This window comes from Coregonus lavaretus, assembly GCF_964263955.1.
Source record: "Coregonus lavaretus genome assembly, chromosome: 33".
NCBI lineage: Eukaryota > Metazoa > Chordata > Actinopteri > Salmoniformes > Salmonidae > Coregonus > Coregonus lavaretus.
In genome coordinates this window covers 17234179-17249760 of record NC_140020.1, presented here as the reverse complement: position 1 = coordinate 17249760, position 15582 = coordinate 17234179, and the positions used below count along the sequence as shown (strand labels likewise).

General features: G+C 41.6%; 1 protein-coding gene across 1 annotated transcript in view; it reads right to left on the bottom strand.

The window, feature by feature from the left end:
• The window catches only part of LOC311108163 (adhesion G-protein coupled receptor G6-like), a gene marked incomplete at both ends in the record, with an annotated part of 58786 nt that overhangs the window by 26490 nt on the left and 16714 nt on the right, over nucleotides 1-15582 (bottom strand). Inside the window, 4 exons of the mRNA XM_084150785.1 lie at nucleotides 4069-4137; nucleotides 5624-5689; nucleotides 8942-8989; nucleotides 10193-10795. Of these exons, the coding sequence (XP_084006911.1) occupies nucleotides 4069-4137; nucleotides 5624-5689; nucleotides 8942-8989; nucleotides 10193-10795 (786 nt within the window). The remainder of the gene's footprint in view (nucleotides 1-4068; nucleotides 4138-5623; nucleotides 5690-8941; nucleotides 8990-10192; nucleotides 10796-15582) is intronic.

Sequence of the window (15582 nt, the reverse complement as noted above, 5' to 3'; positions counted from 1 at the left end):
AGGACAGCAAATGTGAACTAAATTGTTTGAAAGAGTGAAATGAACACACACACACACAAACAATAAGCAATGCGCTAGAGAGTATGCATGGGGTTATATGGGTCAACATGTGGCCATGCCATTTACAACATCACTGGCAAGAGCTCTCATCTTTACCTTTTTTCCTGAAGGTAAATGACAATGCAGTGACTGCCAAATGTCATGTGTTTGCTAAATGTTATGAGAGGGAAATCAGACTAAACTAAATAGACATATTATATGAAGGTACCAAATTGAAGTGTTTATGAAGGGCTTATAAGTAACACATGCAGAAAAAATGCAATTTGCACTATAACTATAATCAGATACAATTTGCATAAACTGCGATCAGTTCCATTGGGAGAGATACCTTACCAGTGGTTGAGCTGAATAATGTTGGCACATTAGTTGTAGGTGCAGTAGTGATCGTGGTAGTGGTTTGAACTGGTGACATTTACAGCACAAGACAGCAAAAATAATGTATAATAACAAAGTGGTTAATGGTTGAGGCTCTCATCTCTTAGAGGGAAAATAATGTTGAGAAGTAAAGATGGTACCTTACCAGTTGTTGAGCTGGTAGATAGAGGCATGCTAGTAGTGGTGGCAGATGCAGTGGTAGCAGAGAGAACTGGTGATAAGGATGGATAGCAGACAGTATGAGATTAGATGAATAAAGGATGCTGAAGTATTGACAGCTGAGGTTGAGATCATAGATGTAGATGGGTATGAATTGGTCATGAGGACAGGACAGTTACACATTTGACTGTCAAATGAACCATTGTACTCTGTTTTGGATAGGGCCTAACCTACACTCTTATAAAAAAGGGTTCGACAAATATTACAACAACAAGCAACACTCAAACATGACGGAGGGTAAACGAGGAGAATCAATCTCCAAGAGAAAACGTGACTCCTCGACGGATACAGATTATTTATGCTTTTCACCACTGGGACTGGTAAGTGTGGAAAGCGATCTATTGAAGTCGATAAATGACAAACTGGGCATACTAGAGTTGGTCAGTAAGGATGTAAAAGAGTTGAAGGCGAGTCTTGAAATGAGTGACGAAAAAGCTGCGATAATGGAGAAAGCTAAAAGGGACAGTCACTAACATAGAAACGGACGTTAAGGAACTTAAAAGGGAGAACAACTTTCTGAGAGAAGCCTTACTAGACATACAGACTAGATCGATGAGAGAAAATCTAGTACTTACGGGTATCCAAGAAAAATAAGGAGAGGTTACCGAAAAAATTGTGAAGGACTTATTTCTTACAGCGCTTCAAATCCAACTCGATGCTGTCGATAAAATCCAACTGGAATGTGTACAGAGGACAGAGATATGAGTGTCCAATCGTTGCCAAATTTGCTTTCTTTAAGGATAAAGTAATGGTTAAAAGCCTAGGTAAAAGACGAGGGAGATTGCAGAACGGCGCAAAGTTCTGTACCCAATCTTCAAGGAAAATAGATTAAAAAGGAAGCGTGTTGCTCTCGTAGTTGATAAACTGTATATTGACAACCAAATGTTCTGCGACACAAAGACTACTCCATGGCTATTCTGAAAGTTCTAATAGAGGAGTCAAATAATGGAACACCCAATACTAGCCATGGTAGGGATTGTAATAATAAAACACTTTTATAGTATTTATAGTATTTTACAAAGGGATAAGACGGTATTAAAAGAAAGGATAACAAGCAAAATAATAAATCTTCAAATATAACTAATTAGAACAGTTGGTAGAGCATGGCGCTTGCAACGCCAGGGTTGTGGGTTCCTTTCCCACGGGGGGCCAGTATGAAAAAATGTATGCACTCACTAACTGTAAGTCGCTCTGGATAAGAATGTCTGCTAAAATGAAAAAAATACTCAATCAACATAGTGGAGATAAAAACATAGTAAACAGAAGACATAGAAGGCACAGTATGTGGGTATGTGTGGATGTATTGTGATGGAAGGTGTGGTGTGCGTTTTTGTGTTTGGAAAAGTGTGGCGTTAAGTGAATGAGAAAGGAAATGGTGGCATATCCCAGAACCAACGTGTGTCTGTGAGCAGGGGTTGTGAGAGAGAGCTTTCAATTTTGTGCAGATGAGGGATATACATTTTAAAATAAAGTATACATCTAATCTATTATTTTATTGTCCTATCATGATGGAACGGTCCCCCACCCTATATCCTAGACACCCACCTGAGCAACCCATACACCAAAGAAAAGTCCCCATCTGTTTTATGGCCCTGCTGTAAGTTACCTATATGCAGCGAAAACAGAAAGATAAATGCAGTCAGAGACCTACTAGAGCAGCGCTGCCCCCTCAAGATTCTGAGCCTGCCTGGCAGGGTTGGTCCAACAAAGCCAGAGCCCCATGATGGGAGAGCATAATATACAAGGAAATTCTCAAAGCTGCTAATGAGAACCTTGACGACCTTGTACCTAGCCGGTGGGGATTCCGGTGGGGTACCCCCACCCAGGTAGTTTCAGTGCTGGCATGCTTTGTAAGTAGGAAAACCTGCAAAATCGGCAGTGTATCAAATACTTGTTCTCCCCACTGTATATGGACACTCAATCACTATGGTATTTTTTATAGGTACATTTACAATGATATATTATGATAAATAGATTTGAAAGCTGTATCTCATTATGGTAAGTGGTGAAATAAGTATAGCCAGTTAAAATTGTAATGGCTTAGCAGATAATAACAAAAGAAGAACAATATTTACATGGCTCAAAGAGAAGGAATATAATATCTATTGTTTACAGGAAACTCATTCAACAATTCTAGATGAAGTTGTGTGGAAAAAGGACTGGGAGGGCGAAATAAACTTCTCCCATGGGCAAAGAAACTCAAAAGGGGTGATGATATTAATTAACAGTAATTTTGATCCAAATGTGCAAATTGTCCAAACAGATCCGCAAGGTAGATGGATGATTTTAAATATGTTATTGGACCATAAACAGAAATGGCTCATTAACCTTTACGGACCAAATAATGATGATCCACACTTCTTTGTCAATATATAGTGGCTTGCGAAAGTATTCACCCCTCTTGGCATTTTTCCTATTTTGTTGCCTTACAACCTGGAATTAAAATTGAATTTTTGGGGGTTTGTATCATTTGATTTACACAACATGCCTACCACTTTGAAGATGCAAAATATTTTTTTGTGTGTAACAAACAAATGTTAAAAATTGATTACAGAATCCTACTTGCTTAAACTGGTGGCTGCTTTTCACAAATCTTTCTTTTTTTGGGGCTTGGAAATTAATTTTATTTCAGAAATTAACCAAGCGTTTCAGATGTGCCATTGACAGTTAATCAAATCATAAACTTCCTTTATAAACTAATTTTCTTAGGTTAGGTAGAAGTTTCAGTGAATGCACCTCCATGCCTAACAGTGGAGTTAGTATTAAGTGGGTTTAATAGATTGGAATTGGCTATGCAGTATTTGAGAGGGAGCCATGAGAGCAATAACAGAGACCATTTTGGGATAAGACCGAAATCACTCTAGTTTAATGGGCCACCTGTCAATATCCCCTCGGCCAGTCAGAGTGGCATTTTCCATATTGATTAAAACAGGGGTGAATCATCAGCTGCAAACTGCATTAAAGCTAGAGTCCTTAATTTAAACAATAACAAAGCAGGTCACCCGCCTCTGTTTTGGAAAAAAGCTGAGGGATGGGCCTGGAGAAATGTAACCACTCTCAAATTCATAGACAGAGCTATGGATGCAAGGACTGACCATCCATGATATCAAGATTATAGTTTCAACCATGTTGTGAGGCTATCCAGTGTTTGTCTACATTTACATTGTTTACAAACATTGGAGTAAATCAAGCTTACATTTTGGATTCTAATGGCGTATGATAGTTGAACTAAGCTTATGAGGCATTTCTAAGTTATTTTCTTCAAGAATCATTCATTTATAAGTCAAAAAATGGATGTAGCAACTAAGGATTCTACCTTTAAGTAGATAGTATTGGCTTACCTTCATAACAACAGACAGGCTGAAAATAACATGTGCTCTTTACAAATAATGTGGAGGAGGGATGGATGCTTACCGTGGGTTGTTGAATTAGTAGCAATCATGTTAGTGGTGACAATGGATGAGCTGGTAGGAGTTAATGTTGCTGGTTGCAGGGATGGATGGAGAAAGGTTACATATGCATTAATTGGATGTAAAGTGAGACGACACAAAAGCACCAGCCACAAAAGATGACTGATGGTGCAATGAAGCATAGCATGAGGAATATAAATACAAATATGCAGAGAAATCTTGTACAGTTTTGTAATGCAGTAGCTTTAGAAGCGATGATTAGCACGCCTATGAAAGACAGTTTTAATATTTACTCAGTAAACATACGGATTCTACCAGGATAGGATCAACAGGTTTAGAGTTGAAAGCTATTTATTCTGTAAAACAAACACATGAAGCCAGGGGTCCCCAATTACATTCAGCCGTGGGGCAATTATTCCTTGAGCAGATGGTCGGGGGGCTGGAACATAGTTATAAATAATTTGTACACTGCAAATTGACCGCAAGAATCCCAAACAGATATAGTATTTGAGAAAAACAGAATCATTTCAAACCTTGATTACATTGGGATACGACAGCATATGTCTCTCTATTTATGCATGTGAATACTTGGACAGATGTCCTAAATTAAAATCACGTTGAGCTCATTTCCTGATGATTTTACAGTCTTTCATTTTTTTTCTTCATAAAACTTGGTGGGCCAAATAATAAAATCACCCACCGCCTATTGGGAAACCCTGCACTAAGCCATCACATGCCACGGAGGCTATCTATCCTTTGATGGGCTTCATCCGAGTCTCATTTATTTTCATCCAATCACCTTGTTGATTCTCCAGCACAGTGCTACAGGTGTTTCTTATAAGCAAAGTATATAAGAGTTGACCTTCAAATAAATCCACCATAGACAGTTTGCTCACAGTGTGAGAACTGACATTTTGTAAAGTGTCACTTGTCAGTCAACATCTAGCTGTGGCTGATGTCTATGGGGAGGAGATGCCATATTAACCCTGCATCATCTTATCCAGAACAGGGGTCAAACTGGACAGGAACACCCATTTCCCCATTCCCTTCCTCCCCGCTACTCTCACTCTCTCCCCATGGAATGGAAGGTCTACTTCTCATGGTTCTTCAGTTGATTTGGGAAGCTTTATGGTAAACGACAAGGTTTGGGGCTCCCTTAACAAGGGAGTATGTTTACAGTGTACACACTACTGCATGCATGGGATAAATGGTTTATGCACTAGAGGTATAGTTTTTAATGTGATTCCACAGAGGAATTACGCCATAATCTGCATTGACTCGATACCGTGGTCATGAATGCAAAGTGACGTAGAAAGAGTGTGCCTACTGTGTGCCTATTAAAATGCTGGCAGTATGTAAATATGTCAAAAAAATTACATGAATAAAACACAACAGGGAGGTTACACACAAACACATGGAAGAAGGGTAAAATGGTATGTCTGTAAGTATGTTAATCAATATTCAACCAAATTGAATACTGTATTATTGTGTGATGCTTGATAATCATTGTACTGTCTGTTGTAAATTATTGACATGTGTAACAGTCATTGGTTTCCTACCTGGGCAGTCCAGTCTAGGAGAGGCACAGCTGGTGGTCTGTGATGTATAGACGGGTACAGAGGTACCTTCAAAGCGGATTGGAAATAAACATGTTAAATCACCATAATCAACAACATTTCCCATGGTGAGTGATTAAAAAGAACACAAACAAGTCTATGCAGTATTATGTTAATTTCAGTACAGTCCCACACATTATAAATTCATACAAAATTAATATTTGGCACGACTACGGGCTGGGTATTAAGCACCTCCATTGTAAAAGGATTGACAGTTTTCCCAGCAGCCGCTCAGCTCAGCTAGCTACATGCTCTCAGGCTGGTATGGGACCCAGAAATGTCAATAAATAATCAGAATGATCTGCCAAATAAATGTTGGAATTTCATAAGCCTAAATACTTATCATCTTGTTGAAAAGGGCGACGATTTTGATATTTTCCCCACTGTTCTGAAGCTGTGCCCAGTCCAACCGCCAACACCTCCTCTCTTGTATAAAACATGCAGTACTTTGTGATACAGTGATGAATGCTGCTTTGTTTGCACCCCTCGCATATTTTCTAATGTTGTTATACAGAAGAGCGATCAGAGGAGAACACAGCGAGACAGGCCCATCTGGACTTGATGGACATGGCTAATCAATATGATAATCGCTGGCAATGAAAAGTAATGACATGTCAGAGGTGAGAGGGCATCTTTAATATAATTTAGTGGATGTGAGTTGTCATTATTGACACTGTCCTATGGTCCAGTGACCCATCGTTCTGGCGGCTGGTGGATTCCAATAATCAGTCTTCAACAATTACCTCATGCACTGCTGAGTCCAAATCATAGATGTGAAACTTCAGAAACGACTCTTCTGTCACTCCCAGGCCAGTACCCATAACGCCCACCCAAAAAGCCTTGTGCCATAGGTGATGTGGATGAATGGCTAGTGCTATTCCACATATCTAGACTAGTAGACTATCAAGAGTAAACAACTCCATCATGCCTGGGCCAGGACTGTGAGGACTCAGTGGAAAGTGGATCTCTGACATAGTGTAGCCATGCAGACAGTCACTCCCCCACTGACCTTACAGAGAGATGAAAGGGCCAAAGAGCTTCACTGGGGCCAGTCCTCTTCACAAGCCTGATAATTAGCCCAGAGCTAATTTACACTAGGTAGACTACAGCTACAGCCTTGCGTGCCTTAACCAGACTGTTGGCCAACCAGACTACCAACCAGACTACCAACCAGATTACCAACCAGACTACCAACTAGACTACCAACTAGATTACCTACCAGACTACCTACCAGACTACCAACCAGACTACCAACCAGACTACCAACCAGACTACCAGCCAGACTACCAGCCAGACTACCAGCCAGACTATCTACCAGACTACCAGCCAGACTACCAACCAGACTACCAGCCAGACTACCAACCAGACTACCTACCAGACTACCAGCCAGACTACCAACCAGACTACCAACCAGACTACGAACCAGACTACCAACCAGACTACCAGCCAGACTACCAGCCAGACTACCAACCAGACTATCTACCAGACTACCAGCCAGACTACCTACCAGACTACCAACCAGACTACCAGCCAGACTACCAACCAGACTACCTACCAGACTACCAGCCAGACTACCAACCAGACTACCAACCAGACTACTTACCATACTACCAACCAGACTACCAACCAGACTACCAACCAGACTACCTACCAGAGTAACAGCCAGACTACCTACCAGACTACCTACCAGACTACCAGCCAGACTACCCACCAGACTACCAACCAGACTACTTACCATACTACTTACCAGACTACCAACCAGACTACCAACCAGACTACCTACCAGACTACCAGCCAGACTACCTACCAGACTACCAACCAGACTACCAACCAGACTACAAACCAGACTACCTACCAGACTACCTACCAGACTACCTGCCAGACTACCAACCAGACTACCTACCAGACTACCAACCAGACTACCAACCAGACTACCTACCAGACTACCAACCAGACTACCTACCAGACTACCTACCAGACTACTTACCAGACTACCAACCAGACTACCTACCAGACTACCAACCAGACTACCTACCAGACTACCAGCCAGACTACCAACCAGACTACCTACCAGACTACCAACCAGACTACCAACCAGACTACCAACCAGACTACCTACCAGACTACCTAACAGACTACCTACCAGACTACCAACCAGACTACCTACCAGACTACCAACCAGACTACCAACCAGACTACCAACCAGACTACCAACCAGACTACCTACCAGACTACCTACCAGACTACCTACCAGACTACCTACCAGACTACCAGCCAGACTACCAACCAGACTACCTACCAGACTACCTACCAGACTACCAGCCAGACTACCAACCAGACTACTTACCAGACTACCAGCCAGACTACCAACCAGACTACCTACCAGACTACCTACCAGACTACCAGCCAGACTACCAACCAGACTACTTACCAGACTACCAACCAGACTACCTACCAGACTACCAGCCAGACTACCAACCAGACTACCTACCAGACTACCAACCAGACTACCAACCAGACTACCAACCAGACTACCTACCAGACTACCTAACAGACTACCTACCAGACTACCAACCAGACTACCTACCAGACTACCAACCAGACTACCAACCAGACTACCAACCAGACTACCAACCAGACTACCTACCAGACTACCTAACAGACTACCTACCAGACTACCAACCAGACTACCAGCCAGACTACCAACCAGACTACCAACCAGACTACCAACCAGACTACCAACCAGACTACCTACCAGACTACCTAAGGTTTGGGCCCCTCAGCCTCCTGACAACATCATCAGGGGGTCTTTAATGTGCTTCCTGCATTAGAAGCCCTGGACAGACGAGGCTGACAGATACATTAATGTTATTCAAAGCAGGGACAGACTTGCGTCATGCAGAGTCTCGTTATCTCGTGACACAAAGTCTGTGAGCAGAAAAATAACTTTACCTGGTTGGTCTTGAGTTGAGGCTTTCAATGTATGACGCAAGACTAATAATCATCTATCTGTGTATAAATTTGGCATATTGACTGTAGATGACTCAAACTGGGACCTGATTTATCATTGACATGTTACATCCAGAGTCTAGGTAGAAAGTTCATCCATAATATAACTGATACAACTCTCTGTTTCCTGGAACCATTAGTTTAAACGTTATATTAGTTAACACTGTATTTCACATGCATCATCTCCCATGGCACTAAGCACTCAAGCAAGCAACTTTCACAAAGCAATCAGGTTGTTAGCAGCACACTCACCACTAGATGGAGCAGCTGTTGTTAAGTGTATGCAATGTGGGAAACAGACTGTAAGGAGAAGACTTGACATGAGTAGGTATCACAACAGTCAGCCATGGGCATTTAATTAGCAGCAGCTGCATCAGCCAGTGACATGGAAACAAACTCCTGTGGGCAAAGCAAAGCATTTGTTGTCTTGACAAACATATTTACTTATTAATAAGTGAATTAACATTTAATAATCTAATGGACCACAATGCAACATGGAGGTGTGTTTATGTAAATACAAAAAAGAACACAAGGACATATAAATATATAACAGAGATGATATACTTCTGAACAACATTATATTGTCTACCATACTCCTATTCTAAATCGTTTACAGTATAGTAGAGCTGTTTTAACATCTGGTATGTATGATTTTGAACTGGGGCAGCAGCAGAGATCTTAACTCAAACTGTGGTGTGGTGGGTTATGAAATTTAGAAACATTGCTCGAAGTACCCAAGGGAGAGTTGGTTGTTCCAGATCATCCACACCCATAAGCAGTTTCAAGACTAACACACGAGTTAGGGGAATGTTCAGAGAGACAGACATATTTCTCTGTGCACCTTTGTGAAAGGGAGAACGTCAGGAAGGGAACTCCTACAATTTGATCTTAAAAGTCCTCTGAGCTAAACTCTCTTTCACAGGCTCTCTGGCCCAAGCTGTAGCAGAGCAGATAGTGTTTCAGGAATGGGGCTAAGTAAAAAGAGTTTCCTCAGCCATGGGGCCTGTGTGTGTGTTCCTGTGAGACTCATAATGGGTTGGAGAATTGCATGATTCTGCACTTCGTACTTTCCACAGCTAAACCACACACAGCACCATTCTCTAGTGGGCACCGGGCGATCGGCAGACATTTCCCGACACCCCTGGCTCCTTCGCTGTGGCTACGCTCCTATCGCTACAAACAGATTCCTAATACTTTCATAGGTAGAGACATTGAGCATATCTTTGTCCTGCTGCTGCTGCTTTCATCTTCCTAAGCAGTTTGGATAACATTGGACTGTTTGAGTTACTTAGGATTTTGACGCCACTTTAGGCTCTCTCATAACTAGTATATAACTTGGAATAATATTGCATGAACTGATACTAATGAACCAGGAAATTGTCCCAATAACAATATACAGACTTCTGTCAGTCAAACTCTTTTGAAATTCTGCTGACTGGAAATCAGTCATCATAAATAGAACATACCAGTGTGTAAAGGATATTACTTTATTGGGATACTCACTGCAGCTCAGAGTGCTGTCTGTCTGTGCCAGCAAAGAGGGGATGTCCCAGAAGCTGTTGTCCCAGTCAATGACGTTGCCAGCGGCATCACAGGTGAGGGCGGCCAGCTGCGTCATGCTCATGGCGTTATCCCACAGGCGGAAGTTATAGATGGTCCCATCGAAGCTATTCTGGCCCCCCAGCCTGAAGAGGCCCCCGGCCCCCACCAAGCGCCCACTTGTGTTAGAGCAGGTCTTGGCCCGGTAGTTGCTGTTGTAGTAGACGGTCACCTTGCCTGTGGTGGAGTCCCATGTGAGACAGAATGGCTTCATGGTGGAGGTGAAGTCTGAAGCGTTGAGGATAGAGTCTACCAGACATGTCTCGTTACTCATGACCAGTGCCATTCCATCCTGGTTCTTTCCGAAACTTAGGGCTTCGGCACCGCTGCTGTCCTCTTGCCGGGTATAAGAGAAGATGGTTTCCTTGTTATTTTGGTTGGAGCGGGCTACCTCAAAGCACACAGTGAACTGCTGAAGGGTTGGTATGGTCACTGAATTGGAGACTTTGACCACTTTGCCATTGCCGTTGGGCAATGTGACCTTCTGGTTCCTCAGCGCCACAGCAACTACAGCACACAAGTAGAAAGAAGAGCATTAGAGAAGAACGTTTTTTCAAGGCCTAATTCAACTGCTGAGTCAAACAATCACAATAATTATTCCTTCGGGGCAGAGCTGACTCCAATACAAGAATAAAAAATGTTACCTGCCTAATCAAGTCATCAACTAATCAAGTAATCAACTAATCATTAAGCCTTTGATCAGTTGAATCGGTTGTGTTAGTGCTGGACTGGAACAAAAACCAGCACTGTGGGTCTCCTGGATTGCAATTGAGAACCACTGCATTAGATGACTGTCAGCTCTAAAAAACTGTACAGAACATCTCGTCAACTAATAGCACATACAGTACCAGTCAAAGGTTTGGACACCTACTCATTCAAGGGTTTTTCTTAATTTTTTACTATTTTCTACATTGTAGAATAATAGTGAAGACATCAAAACTATGAAATAACACATGTATTAACCAAAAAAGTGTTAAACAAATCAAAAATATCTTCAAAGTAGCCACCCTTTGCCTTGATGACAGCTTTGCACACTCTTGGCATTCTCTCAACCAGCTTCATGAGGTAGTCACCTGGAATGCATTTCAATTAACAGGTGTGCCTTGTTAAAAGTTAATTTGTGGAACTTCTTTCCTTCTTAATGCGTTTTAGCCAATCAGTTGTGTTGTGACAAGGTAGGGGTGGTATACAGAAGATAGCCCTATTTGGTAAAAGACCAAGTCCATATTATGGCAAGAACAGCTCAAATAAGCAAAGAGAAACGACAGTCCATCATTATTTTAAGACATGAAGGTCAGTCAATACGGAACATTTCAATAACTTTTTTTTCAAGTGCAGTCGCAAAAAACATCAAGCGCTATGATGAAACTGGCTCTCATGAGGACCGCCACAGAAAAGGAAGACCCAGAGTTACCTCTCGTGCAGAGGATAAGTTCATTAGAGTTACCAGCCTCAGAAATTGCAGCCCAAATAAATGCTTCACAGAGTTCAAGTCACAGACACATCTCAACATCAACTGTTCAGAGGGGACTGTGTGAATCAGGCCTTCATGGTCGAATTACTGTAAAGAAACCACTACTAACGGACACCAATAAGAAGAAGACACCTGCTTGGGCCAAGAAACAATAAAGAAAAACCCTTGAATGAGTAGGTGTGTCCAAACGTTTGACTGGTAGTGTATACTAAATCATATATTTGTGAAATTTGTTTTTTATTTATAATGGACCATTATCACGCACCTGTCTCGAAACAATACATGTCATCTATGCACTTAAATAGCGAATGGAGGACGCTTTTTCCGTGGTTCATTTTCATGCCAGCCAGGTAGGCTATACTCCTGTTGTAAAGAGAAGCAATGTGCTTAATATTAGGAAAGTTGAGAAATAAATATAGTAGGCCTAGCCTATAGAAAGCTGATGGGATCCTCCTCTTTTTAATAGAGGCCATCACTCTGTTTTCTCACGCAATTGCATAGCCTATTGAAATGTTGCGCAACATGAGCTCATGGGCTCTCATTTTTCCACATTTTGTTACGTTACAGCCTTATTCTAAAATATATGTAATTATTTTTTTTCCTCATCAATCTACACACAATACCCCATAATGACAAAGCGAAAACAGGTTTTTAGGAATGTTTGCAAATTTATTACAAATATAAAACAAATACCTTATTTACATAAGTATTCAGACCCTTTGCTATGAGACTCGAAATTTAGTTACCAGCCTCAGAAATTGCAGCCCAAATAAATGCTTCACAGAGTTCAAGTAACAGACACATCTCAAAATCAACTGTTCAGAGGAGACTGCGTGAATCAGGCCTTCATGGTCAAATTGCTGCAAAGAAACCACTACTAAATAACACCAATAATAAGAAGAGACTTGCTTGGGCCAAGAAACACGAGCAATGGACATTAGAAAATCTGTCCTTTTGTCTGATGAGTCCAAATTTGAGATTTTTTGTTCCAACCGCCGTGTCTTTTTTTTTTTATACCTTTATTTAACTAGGCAAACCCGGACAACGCTGGGCCAATTGTGCGCCGCCCTATGGGACTCCCAATCATGGCCAGTTGTGATACAGCCTGGAATCGAACCAGGGGGTCTGTAGTGACGCCTCAAGCACTGAGATGCAGTGCCTTAGACCACTGCGCCGGTCTTTGTGAGACACAGAGTAGGTGAACGGATGATCTCTGCATGTGTGGCTCCCACCGTGAAGCATGGAGGAGGAGGTGTGATGGTATGGGGGTGCTTTGCTGGTGACACTGTCAGTGATTTATTAAGAATTCAAGGCACACTTAACCAGCATGGCTACCACAGCATTCTGCAGCGATATGCCATCCCATCTGGTTTGCGCTTAGTGGGACTATAATTTGTTTTTCAACAGGACAATGACCCAACACACCTCCAGGCTGTGTAAGGGCTATTTGACCAAGAAGGAGAGTGATGGAGTACTGCATCAGATGACCTGGCCTCCACAATCACCCGACCTCAACTCAACTGAGATGGTGTGGAATGAGTTGGACCGCAGAGTGAAGGAAAATCAGCCAACAAGTGCTCAGCATATGTGGGAACTCCTTAATAATAATAATATAATAATAATATGCCATTTAGCAGACGCTTTTATCCAAAGCGACTTACAGTCATGCGTGCATACATTTTTGTGTATGGGTGGTCCCGGGGATCGAACCCACTACCTTAGCGTTACAAGCGCCGTGCTCTACCAGCTGAGCTACAGAGGACCCTTCAAGACTGTTGGAAAAGCATTCCAGGTGAAGCTGGTTGAGAGAATGCCAAGAGCTGTCATCAAGGCAAAGGGTGGCTACTTTGAAGAATCTCAAATATGAAATATATTTTGATTTAACACTTTTTTGGTTACTACATGATTCCATATGTGTTATTTCATAGTTTTGATGTCTTCACTATTATTCTACAATGTAGAAAATAGTAAAAATAAGGAAAAACCCTTGACTGAGTAGGTGTCCAAACTTTTGACTGGTACTGTATCTGATTTAGTGTGTCCTTTCAGCATATAACAGTATGTTTTCTTTTCTCATGTATCCTTTTCATGGATGAGTAGGTGTGTCCACACTTTTGACTGGTACTGTATGTCTGGGTAAACTCACCATTTACCTGACTCATGCCTGCCATTACTGCTATTCAGTCATACTCTGACTTTTGAATGCTTGAAGGCTAATTCATTGACTGATGAGTGTGGGAGAATAAAAGCTTGTGATGCACTGTATAAATTATTACATCTAAATGATAGGCTAACAGATTGAATAATCTTCATGTGTCACTCTCCTACTGTCTGTCGTTACTCACTTTTTTCATTTAATGAGACACCGTTTCCACATCATCATTATATGACTGCAGAGAGTGTTCCACAGCCCAGAGGATGAACAGTGCCAGTTAGGCAGGTAACATCTCAGGCCTACCTCTTATCACTAAGATTAAATGTCAACTATCACTCCACATTCCAACCAATCAATGAGGCTTTTCAGGAAGAAAAAAGGGTTTTCTGTTCTTTTTAAATGTACTGTATACTGTATGTTCATTCCATACTTTCTGACACGTTTCATTTTAATGAAGCTCAGATTTGGTCGGCGGGTTTGTTGCTGTTGGCCATCCCACTGCCAGAGTGACACCCAATTTGGAATGGAAAAACTCAGCTTTGAATGTGGTATCAGTATTTGACATAGTTGAGAGGCCCTTTTGATAGATCCTGCAGGGCTCTGTTTGTGTTGTTGTTCTCCGATCTGCTTTGCGAGCCGTACAGAAAGGCCAGGGCTTACTGTGAAACCATCATATGATTCCAGGGCTCCAGGCAGGACGTTGGGCTGCCGACAGAGTTGAAAGCCAAGTTCAATAGGTTGCCTGCCGGTAGGAATATCACCTTGAGCTTAAACCCAATACGAGCTTAGACCACAAGACTGATGAATGTTGGAGAATAAAGGATCATCTGATGCACTGTATGAATTATTCAATTTAAATGATAGACGCTGACAACTCTAGCTCATCTGACAGCCATGCGTTAAATTGATACCCAAAGCATGAGGACGGCAAAGGAGCCAACCAGAACCAAGCATTGTGGAAGCAGCAACAGAAAGATTGCTTGCATATTACAAAGCATACCATGTTCCAACATGACTGGCTGAAACTTTTTGTCCTGTGGTCTCTCACAGTAAAATTGGTCTCTAGAATTTTGTGAAAATGTTTTTAAATAATGTGAAGGCGTTGGACAGCTATAGCACCAGTCCCTGACACTTGGACTCGTGTAAATCAGAGGTTCTGTTCAAGCTGGGATAGATTTTGATGGATTAGTGCTCTTTAAAGGGATAATGGGGTGGTGGGAGCTATGTGTGAATACACTTACAGTAACTCTTTGATGTGCAGGGTTTACATGTGGTGCCTAGATAAAGGCTGGGACTAGGATTCTATAAACTGAACATACACTATTATAGGCTATACATTATAAAACGACCAATGTTATTATAAATCATTTACTCACCCTGTCATAGGTTTCTCTGACTACTACATTGAGAATTCAACATTTGCGTTATTATTGCTTTTGGTATTTGAGAAAAAGGAACTGAGTATGTTAAAGGCAGAAGCAGTGCTTTGTGTCAGAAATAAGAAAAAAAGTGTACTTTTTTAAGTTAGCATAGTGGATGGAAGACATGTTTGTCCTAAGCCATGTTGTTGCTGTTTGGTTAGTATAATGACCGAGATGTTTGATGCTAAAATGACTTGGGAAATGACTTCTAAATACCTGAAGCTTACTGTCATAGCGCATGGCT